The sequence below is a fragment of the Ranitomeya imitator genome, chromosome 1, assembly GCF_032444005.1.
Source record: "Ranitomeya imitator isolate aRanImi1 chromosome 1, aRanImi1.pri, whole genome shotgun sequence".
NCBI lineage: Eukaryota > Metazoa > Chordata > Amphibia > Anura > Dendrobatidae > Ranitomeya > Ranitomeya imitator.
In genome coordinates this window covers 302,721,104-302,732,158 of record NC_091282.1, presented here as the reverse complement: position 1 = coordinate 302,732,158, position 11,055 = coordinate 302,721,104, and the positions used below count along the sequence as shown (strand labels likewise).

General features: G+C 41.2%; 1 protein-coding gene across 2 annotated transcripts; it reads left to right on the top strand.

Moving 5' to 3' along the window:
• The first annotated feature begins 228 nt into the window (after window positions 1–228).
• Window positions 229–9,617, top strand: ADORA2A (adenosine A2a receptor). 2 transcript variants are annotated; one of them, XM_069757493.1, is made up of 3 exons: window positions 229–361; window positions 2,133–2,693; window positions 8,440–9,617. In XM_069757493.1, the coding sequence occupies exons 2-3, from the start codon at window positions 2,350–2,352 to the stop codon at window positions 9,257–9,259; spliced, it is 1,164 nt and encodes a 387-aa protein (XP_069613594.1). In that variant the 5' UTR covers window positions 229–361; window positions 2,133–2,349; the 3' UTR covers window positions 9,260–9,617. The 2 variants fall into 2 exon arrangements, with proteins under 2 accessions (XP_069613594.1, XP_069613603.1); XM_069757502.1 differs by lacking the exon at window positions 229–361 and adding an exon at window positions 1,910–2,007 and having other exon boundaries at window positions 8,440–9,404.
• Window positions 9,618–11,055: the final 1,438 nt, after the last annotated feature.

The window sequence follows — 11,055 nt, the reverse complement described above, 5'->3', positions numbered from 1 at the left end:
ATAAAATACACAAATATTAACGTTCTCTAGATGGAATGTGAAAATGGGGGTCACTGTAAGGGTCAGAAGAATGCAGTATGAAGGCAAGAAAAAACATTCATTTCTTTTTAGAAAAGTCTGTGCTGAACATACACACATTGTCATAGGAAACTGAATTTGCATGTGTGTGAGCAGAAGAGGTGTGTGACTGGCAGGAGGGAGATGGAGGGAGGGAGGTGCAGGGGGATGGAGGGAGTCAGAGCAGGGGAGGTGGAGAGGCACAGCACACTTTGGGGAAAGAGTGAAGACGAGGAGTACATTGGACTTAGCACTATAGAGATACCCTATTACTTTATCCTGGGCACAGGGTTTCCCCAGAAAGGTAAGAAGCTGTGTGTGACTTGGTGCAGAGAACTATGGCTGGGTGCATATACTTTTACCTGAAGACTGAACATAAAGGCTTGTCCTCATACGGTTCACAGGGTCGATATATAGACAGGGCGGATTAGGGTTAATTAGATGTATGAATCACTGTCTACAGTATCAGCTCTATTGACTTATTCCCTCACTTGCTGGATCTTCTACGTTGTAATAACCTTCTGTTTTTATCATTTTAATAAAATGTTATTGTGGGGAGATCAGATTGTAGTGATAGATAATTCAGCGTTGGGTAGTTTTGGTAGATAGGGGAATCGGATAATTGATGAAACTGGAAACATAATAAATAATGGTTTGGGCACGTAGGTTAATGAAGAAGATGATGTTCTGGGTAAATCGTATCATTAACATTCATTGTTGGAATAGGAAAGTTTTGACAAGTGAGTGATAGTTTCAATCTGACTTCTTCCCATCAGTGTTACTAATCATTTATAGAGTTCTAGTATCTTCTATAGCACTGTATATTGTAAAGACTAAATGTGTTAAAGCCCAAGCAGTATATAAAATATACCATATAAAAAAAAAAATAAAAAAAAAGGTTCCTCGCATCATGTTCTCATACACTTTATGCAGTATTAGCCCTCTGTGTCTGTACTGCTACATACTTAGGCAGGTAACTGGTTCATGCAGCTTTACATGAACACCTGAGCCTTACACTATAGCTGGTCCGAATAACTAAAGCAATTGTTACCATCCACCTCTCGTGTCTCCCCTTTTCCCCATAGTTTGTAAGCTTGCGAGCAGGGCCCTCACTCCTCCTGGTATCTGTTTTGAACTGTATTTCTGTTATGCTGTAATGTCTATTGTCTGTACAAGTCCCCTCTATAATTTGTAAAGCGCTGCGGAATATGTTGGCGCTATATAAATAAAATTATTATTATTACCATATAGACATTTGCAGAGTGAGTTCTGCGCACAATAACACATAGTGTATAGGCGATGCCTTATGTAGGACACCTATAATTGTCCAAACGTTACTCCTTACAAGCAGAGAGGTCATCTTGGGTTTAGTCCTTATCTGTTACTTATGCCCTGGTTCAGTCTAATATTTCTAATGTTTAGGCAGACCTGTGTTCAAAGCATTCATTTGTATGCAAAGGCCTGTTCTACCTAATCATTACCACCGGGCACTGACTATATGGTAGAAGATCCATCACCAGCCTAGAAGGCAATGCCTTACAATTAGTTTTGTCTAATCCTATCCATTGATCTTTTACCTAATTCATCACTAGATACATTGATGTAGGTTGCTTATGTTGTTGGGTGGGTTGGGTGTGTCACCGTGGGCCGCACTGGGTGAAGTGATATATTTTTGTGACCTTCAGGCCCCTGGTGACGCATAGTATATCTGTGTTGTGCACTTGTCACAGAGCTGGGGGGTGTATGAGTGGTGTATACTGATAAAGTTTGGGTAAAACTAGCGGGCGTGTGAACATGAAAAGACAACCCCAACACTTCTAAAGTCTACGAGCTGCTATACTGCGGCTGTTCAGCCTCCCTTTACAAATGACGAGACCTGGCAGCTGCAGCTTGATTCATTGTGTCAATAGATCGATAATACGCTTAATTCCTGTTTTCATTGTTTGTGATGTAATTATAAACCTTATATTATTATACTATTATTATATTACTACATGTTCTTTGAGTATTTAATATTCGTATACACTGTACGTGGGGTATTCTCATGTTACTAACAGTAATCCTTTCTCTGGCAGGAATTTAGCCCTTCTACATTGTACCTCCTCCACCATTATGGACTGCCTGTGGATTTTGATCAAAGATGACTCTAAAGGCTCCCATTGTTAAATTACTAAAACAACGCAACAATAGCCGACCAATGCCTGAATACCCCCGGTGTACAACAAAAAAGTGAGCTGCTGCAGAAATGACTGATGAGGCAGAAACACTGCGTTACTCCATGCCAACATCACCATGTTAAAAGCGGGGTTCACTACAGAGGACCTGATTTACATAGTCCTAGAAGTGGTCATTGCCATTTTGTCCATTCTTGGCAATGTGCTGGTGTGCTGGGCTGTGTACATCAACAGCAATTTACAGAACGCCACCAACTATTTTGTGGTATCACTGGCTGCAGCAGATATTGCTGTGGGGGTACTTGCTATTCCATTTGCTATAGCAATTAGCACTGGATTTTGTGCTACCTTCCATGCCTGTCTCTTTATTGCTTGCTTCGTTTTGGTGCTGACACAAAGTTCCATTTTCAGTCTCCTGGCGATTGCTGCAGATCGTTATATTGCTATTCGCATACCTCTCAGGTAAGGAAACTTTCCGAAACTTCTAGATTCACTTTAAAAAGCTATAAGCTACCTATTGCCATGGACTATTCCGAAAGTCCATGAGATGTCAAATATTTTGATCAGCAATGTCTTAAATAATTTTTTTGCTTTTGCAATTAATATGATAACCATCACACTCTACGCTCAACTCTACTAGATATCTGAACATAAATGTTTCTTGTCCTACTGTCATGCATCCCTCTCTCATGTACTGTAGTCATGCACATACATGGGAAGAGTTGTTGGAGGTGTAATGGCAATCATAGTAGCTATCATCCAAAAATAAACATTACCAAGGAAAAGTTGATAAGAAATCTTAATAACTTGACAGAATAGGATATTATAGCAAAGTTCTGGCTAATAGATCCTAACACAGACTACAACAGACTTACAGTTATGTCGATACACAGGAGTGTCATTAAATAGAAGGTCAGGCGGGAGGAGGTTGCTTGGAGACATGGGGTAAAATTCTTCACAAATTCAATGGACTTCTTTTAACAGTATTCTTTCCTTGAAGCAATGTCTCCATCTTATAATGTGATCGCATATCGCTAAAATATGCTATCACTTTATGTTAGGTGCCTTCTCGGTTAGGTGCACATCCAAGGGAATTGGAATGTAATTTTTCAAGAAAAAATCAAATGGAGATGCAACTTTAATACAGTAGTGCTTCCCCTCTATTCCCAGGATGAGTGGGGGTCCGATAAGTTAAACTTCTACTCATAAAAGTGATGGCATATCATAGAGAACCAAAAGAAGTGCTAAAGACTAGTGATGAGTGAGTGTACTCGTTACTCGGGTTTTCCCAAGCAAGCTCGGGTGACCTCCGAGTATTTATGACTGCTCGGAGATTTAGTTTTCATCGCGGCAGTTAAATGATTTACATCTGTTAGCCAGGTTGAGTACATGTGGGGGTTGCACATGTAATCAAGCTGGCTAGTAGCTGTAAATCATTTAACTGCCGCGATGAAAACTAAATCTCCGAGCAGTCATAATTACTCGGAGGTCACCCGAGCGTGCTCTGGAAAACCCGAGCAACAAGTACACTCGCTCATTACTACTAAAGACCCTTAAAAATTAACTTTTATTAATGTATTAAATGTACTCTTTATACTAGAAAAGGTGCTAAGAGCAAAGAAGGGACACCAGGGATACCGTATAAACTATCAAAGGTATAATAACCAAATGTAAAGAGAAATGGGGGCTACTCTCCCCCTAAAAAAAACCCTACCTAGCAGTGGAGGTTGGCACTCTAGTTGTTAACGTGATGGTGCCCCTGCTCAAGGTCAGTAGCCCTGTAGACCCTATGACACCCTAAACATACCAAGTAAAGAAAAACACAGAAAATATACACACACACAAAAAAAAGTATATACCCCTAGTGGGGAGACAAAATAGTCTCATAGGGAAATAAGTCTGTAGACTAAGTTATCTCGGAGTGCTAAAGTGTTAAAGTGCCATATGTAGCTCATGTAGGGTAGGGCCACAGTCTACACTAGCATTAAATGAATCCTAGTTCTTGTCCTCTATGATGCAACTAAAAAACAGACTTTTGAACTGATGCATAGATGGTTAAAAAGCCAAAGTATATTGAGAACACACCCCACAAATCCCTCTTCCCAGTAGTTTAGATAGATATCTAACTGAATGAAAAGACTAGGAACAAAGGGGGTACATATATATTAACAATAAAGAGTCAACAAATCACCATATAGTGATCCCATACAGATTTGGCTCCTAGTAGCCATTAATAATTCCCTCTAGTTCCCATCAAAAAATCATGCGGGTATAATGATGGACATAAATTCAGAACAATGCCATAATAGTTATACCAGTAAGATTGTGGTACTTATCAGCCATGAGTAAGTCTTATTCCTGATGCATTTCCCTCTTCTTTAGAATAAAATGGTTCATCAGGGGATCCAGCTGAGGGCTTCAGTGTCCCCCAGTGGCCGAAATCAGTGCTGTGTGCACACCCTACCCTACATGAGCTACATAGAGACTATTTTGTCTCCCCACCAGGGGTATTTATATACGGTTTTTATGTGCGTGTTTTTTCTGTGTTTTTCAACTTTTGGTATATTTAGGGTGTTATAGGGTCTACAGGGCTATTGACACTGAGCGAGGGGGCCATCACGTCAACAACTAGGGTGCAAACCTCTGCTGCTAGTTAGGGTGACTCTCAGGGCTTTTTATGCAGAGAGTAGCCCCCCCCCCCATTTCTCTTTACATTTGGTTATTATACCTTTGATAGTTTATACTGTTTCCCTGGTGGCCCTTCTTTGCTCTTAGCACCTTTTTTAGTATAAAGAGTACTTTTAATACATTAATAAGAGTTAATCTTTAGGGGTCTTTAGCCCTTCTCTTGGTTCTATATTGTATTGAGACCCCACTTATTCCTTAAGGTTCTTGGATGGCATATCATAGCCATTATGTTAGTATATGGGAAACCACTTTAAAGAGGACCTGTTAGTAGATGAAAAGGGTCTAGTTTTGCTCTTATGTTATTACTGCTGCCCCCCTGAGTATTCTATTTTTGATTTTTGTTTTTATTTTATTTTATCCGCCATATGGGTCAAGAGATATGAACCTTTCTTTAGTGCTCGTTTTATGGTTTTTGCCAAAAGGTCATTGCTCACTCAATAATGCAGAACTGCCCAAAGAAGCACCCCAAGAGAATCCTCTGAGCAACGCCTCCTTGGTAAAGGCCATCAAAATTTGCACTAAATATAAAAAAAAATACAGTGGGAATAGAATAAGAGCACAAAATTGTTACTTTTGACCTAGTGACAAGTCCTCTTTAACTGCTGTTAACCAAATGATAAAATATTTTATGAAATATAGCACTACACAAGGCAAAAGATCTACTGGAGACAGTTTATATTAAATATGTGTGTGTTATAATCAACTTACTTTTAGCAAAATTTGTATTTCCCTTGACAAGCATCTCTTATATTATCACTTCTAGGGTGTTTATTTGATAATACTTTCCCCATGCTATATATAATGCATATTTACTGACGATACGTGTAGGTGGGTCTTCACATTCTAGTATGTTATTGTATTCCCGTACCTTTCCAACCTCTTGCCACATTTTTTTCCTAAATATTCTTGACCTCCCCCATAAATTCATATTGTTTCATATAGTTTCTTGTAAATTCTCTATGGTTGCTATGTATATCAAGCATATGAGTCTTATATATAGCCTTTCTGCCTCCATTTTATGATAATGTAACTTGTACTATTGTCCAATAAAGTATAACGTTTCCATATAACTCACTCTATTGCTCTTTACAACCATGTCGTTCTGAATAATACACTTCGTTTGTCTTCACAGCTTACAGTGTGAGTCATATGACGGCTTCATTCTTTTGGCCATTTGTATTTACATTTTTTTCATTTTAAGAGATTATTTCACTTTTATGATCTTGTACTGCTCTTTATTAACCAACCCTGCCACATTTCACACCACATATATAAATGGTGTACCTCGTACTCTCTATACACTACTTTTTAAAACTTGGTTCCAAAAAAGCTTTGCCCAACCACAAGTTTTAGCCTAGATCCACTGACAATTGAATATGTAAAGGTACCTTCACACTGGTCAACTTTCTAACGATCACGACCAGCGATACGACCTGGCCGTGATTGCTGGAAAGTCCTTGTGTGGTCGCTGGAGAGCTGTCACACAGACAGCTCTCCAGCGACCAACGATGCCGAAGTCCCCGGGTAACCAGGGTAAACATCGGGTTACTAAGCGCAGGGCCGTGCTTAGTAACCCAATGTTTACCCTGGTTACCATTGTAAATGTAAAAAAACACTACATACTTACATTCCGATGTCTGTCACATCCCTCGCCTTCAGCTTCCCGCACTGACTGTGAGCGCCGGCCGGCCGTAAAGCAGAGCACATCGGTGACGTCACCGCTGTGCTTTACGGCCGGCGCTCACAGTCAGTGCGGGAAGCTGAAGGCGAGGGACGTGACAGACATCGGAATGTAAGTATGTAGTGTTTTTTTTTTACATTTACAATGGTAACCAGGGTAAATATCGGGTTACTAAGCGCCTCCCTGCACTTAGTAACCAGATATTTACCCTGGTTACCAGTGAACACATTGCTGGATAGGTGTCACAGACGCCGATCCAGCGATGACAGCGGGTGATGCAGCGACGAAATAAAGTTCTGGCCTTCTAGCTCCGACCAGCGATGTCACAGCAGGATCCAGATCGCTGCTGCGTGTCAAACACAACGAGATCGCTATCCAGGACACTGCAACGTCAAGGATCACTATAGTTATCATTCAAAAGTTGCTGAGTGTGACGGTACCTTAAAGGTACCTTCACACTAAACGACGCTGCAGCGATCCAGACAACGATCCGGATTGCTGCAGCGTCGCTGTTTGGTCGCTGGAGAGCTGTCACACAGACCGCTCTCCAGCGACCAACGATGCTGGTAACCAGGGTAAACATTGGGTTACTAAGCGCAGGGCCGCGCTTAGTAACCCGATGTTTACCCTGGATACCATCCTAAAAGTAAAAAAAACAAACGCTTCATACTTACCTTCCGCTGTCTGTCCCTGGCGCTGTGCTTCTCTGTACTGGCTGTGAGCACAGCGGCCGGAAAGCAGAGAGGTGACGTCACCGCTCTGCTTTCCGGCCGCTGTGCTCACAGTGAGTGCAGGAAAGCACAGCGCAGAGGGACAGACAGCGGAAGGTAAGTATGTAGTGTTTGTTTTTTTTACTTTTAGGATGGTATCCAGGGTAAACATCGGGTTACTAAGCGCGGCCCTGCGCTTAGTAACCCGATGTTTACCCTGGTTACCAGCGAAGACATCGCTGAATCGGTGTCACACACGCCGATTCAGCGATGTCAGCGGGAGAGCCAGCGACCAAAGAAAGTGCTGGCCCTCTAGCCCCGACCAACGACATCACAGCAGGATTCTGATCGCTGCTGCGTGTCACACTGAACGATATCGCTAGCCAGGACGCTGCAACGTCACGGATCGCTAGCGATATCGTTTAGTGTGAAGGTACCTTAAGAGAAGTCAGTCCCCTCCTGTTTGCCTTTGGGAAACATGGATTAGGTATGTTGGATTTCATTATGCCTGATCCTTTGATCCTAAAGTGCCTTTTCTCCTCCCCCTATTAAATAAAAACATACGTGCATAGGCAATCCAAAGGAATTGATTTTAAGATGAGTGCAAATAGGTGACGTGGTGGGCTCCATGTACTTGTGCAAGAGCTGCCCAAGAGTTAGGCTCATAAATGAGTAAATGTGCCAGATCCCCAAGGTTCACCTATCCCTTTTAATGTAGGAAATAACTCTTTAATATGTATTTGCATAAATATAGATATGGAGCAATTTTGGTCATAGAGAAGTCAATACATTTGCAGGTCCCCAGTGACTTCATACCAGATGTTAGTTTCCATGTTTTTGTCTACTCTTAGACACTGTCACCTCAGCATGGAAACAGAAGTCTTCCAGCTGTTATCCCACGGAAGGGAAGATTTTACCATTTCTGTAAAAGGCAGGCAGAATTCCCAGGTTGTCTACCCTCTACGATCTGACTTCCATGTTATCTCCCATCTTGATTTTTAATATATTGTCTTGACATCTGTTTTTTTAAGTGTTGCCTAGCATTAATTCTGATTCTGCCGTGATAATGTGTAGTCCAATGTTTACATTTCTATCGGTGCCTAAGTTATGTTCTCATTTCTCTTCTTAGATATAACAGTCTGGTAACTAGTCGAAGAGCCAACGTGATCATTGCTGTCTGCTGGTTGCTGTCTTTTATCATTGGTCTTACTCCCATGCTAGGCTGGAACAAGAAGAATTTTGCAGCAGAAAACTCATCTCGATGCAGCCCTCCCCAGTTAGAGTGCCTATTTGAAAATGTTGTGACAATGGATTACATGGTATATTATAATTTTTTTGCCTGTGTATTGGTGCCATTACTGCTCATGTTGGGCATTTATTTGAGAATTTTCATGGCAGCCCGGCGCCAGCTAAAGCAGATCGAGTTAAAAGTGACATGTGGTGAACGCTCACGGTCAACACTACAGCGTGAAGTCCATGCTGCTAAGTCTTTGGCTATTATTGTGGGCCTATTTGCTGTCTGCTGGTTGCCGCTACACATCATCAACTGCTTCACTCTCTTCTGCAAGGACTGCTTGCGCCCTCCACTCTTACTCATGTACTTTGCCATTTTATTTTCTCATGCTAACTCAGTGGTGAACCCATTAATCTATGCCTATCGCATACGTGAGTTCCGCCAAACATTTCGGAAGATCTTGCGCCAACATATCTTTCGTCAAGCACAATCTTCTCAGACACGTACAGCTAGTGGCAAATCTTTGACATATGAAGCCGATGGAGTGTCAGGAGTAAATCGGACTAGTTTTACTGGCTGCTCGGAAATTAATGGAAGTAGCTGTAAGTTGAAAGAAGCCTGGCATCAAAATGGATATCCTACTGGGGAAAAAGTTGACCGGACAACAATTCAAGAATTGGAAAATCAACAGAAAGAAAAGCTGATACATTCGTGATTACTTTAAACATTGACATTTCCATGTTGTGAACATAGACAGTGGTGGGCTTCTCACTGTGAAGAGTGCGCTGACTTTTCATTGCATATATATGTTTTGACACTCATTTATTTATTAAACTAATTTGCAAAGTGGTTGTGGTTTTTGCCCCTCAACAAATAATGTTCTTATAAGCAACCTTGGATTTGTATATCCAAAATGATCTGTTTTTCTACACATACACTGTCAAAAACTTTTTCAGATTTAGTAGCAATGGTATGCTTATTAATGACTTGAATATGTTATTTGTTATAGAAGACCTCTACTATAGAATATTCTTTAAAGGGGTGATCCAAAATGAATATTGATTTTCATCCTTAATGTCTCTCTATTTATTTTAATAATGTAATAGTTTTTCTAATATAGTTTAATTAAATAATCCTTCACCTTCGCTCTCTAATTATTTTATTTTTTTACCTATTTCTGTTTTGATGACGCTTTGTTTGAAAATCCCCAGTGCAAGTTGGGATACTCAAACGGGATGTCATAGGCTGCGTCAGTGACATCTTTTTAGGGGCTGAGCTATTCCCTGCTCTACTGAGCATGCGTCGGTTGTGAATTCCAATGGATGCTTAGTACGAGCTCCCTTCTTACTGTGCAATATTCTTTTCAGTGCATAGTGACAGTGCGCTCAGTCTCAAGCTCTGATGAGAAGTGACAAACTGGCAACACAGCACACTATCAGTGCACACTGTAAGGAAAGAACACGGTGAGGATTGAAACCAGCCTCGCCTGCAAAACAGACATTTTTGCGGCTGGTCTCTGCTCGCCACATTCTCTCCATACATTGCGCACTGGCAGTGTGCTCTGTTGCTGGTTCATCACTTCTCATTAGAGCCAGTGAAGAGCGCACTATCACTGTGCAATGATAAGAATATTACACAGTAAGAAGGGAACTCGTATTGAGTATACATCGAAATTGTCAAACGAGACTATCCAAACCCCTGAATTAGATGTCACCCATGTCATAGGTGTCAGCCTCTGCCCCTAATGATGTCCCATTTGAGTATCCCAGCATGCACTGGATATTCTGAAATCAAGAGCATTCAAACAGAAATAGGTTGAAAAAATAAAATAAAGCAGTTAAATTAGAGAGGGAAGGGTAGGGACTTTTTAATTAAACCATATTAGATAAAATCTATAATACTAGATGGTGGCCCGATTCTAATGCATCTGGTATTCTAGATTATGTATGTATGTATGTATATAGCAGCCACATAGTATATAGCACAGGCCACGTACCAAACAGTATATAACACAGCCCACGCAGTATATAACATTGCCCACGTAGTATTGCCCACGTAGTATATAGCAGCCACGTAGTATATAACACTGCCCACATAGTATATAGCACAGCCCACGCAGTATATTACACAGCCCGCGTGGTATATAACACTGCCCACGCAGTATATAACACTGCCCACGAAGTATATAGCACAGCCCACGCAGTATATAACACTGCCCACATAATATATAGCATAGCCCATGCAGTATATAACACAGGCCACATAGTATATAACACAGCCCACGCAGTATCTAACACTGACCACGTAGTATATAGCAGTCACGCAGTATATAACACAGCCCACGTAGTATATAGCAGTGTGGGCACCATATCTCTGTTAAAAAAAATTAAAATAAAAAATAGTTCTATACTCACCCTCTGTCGTCCAGCGAAGCTGTGTCAATGCGCGCGCGGCTGCCGCCAGCTTCCGTTCACAGCGATGCATTGCGAAATTTCCCAGATGACTTAGCGG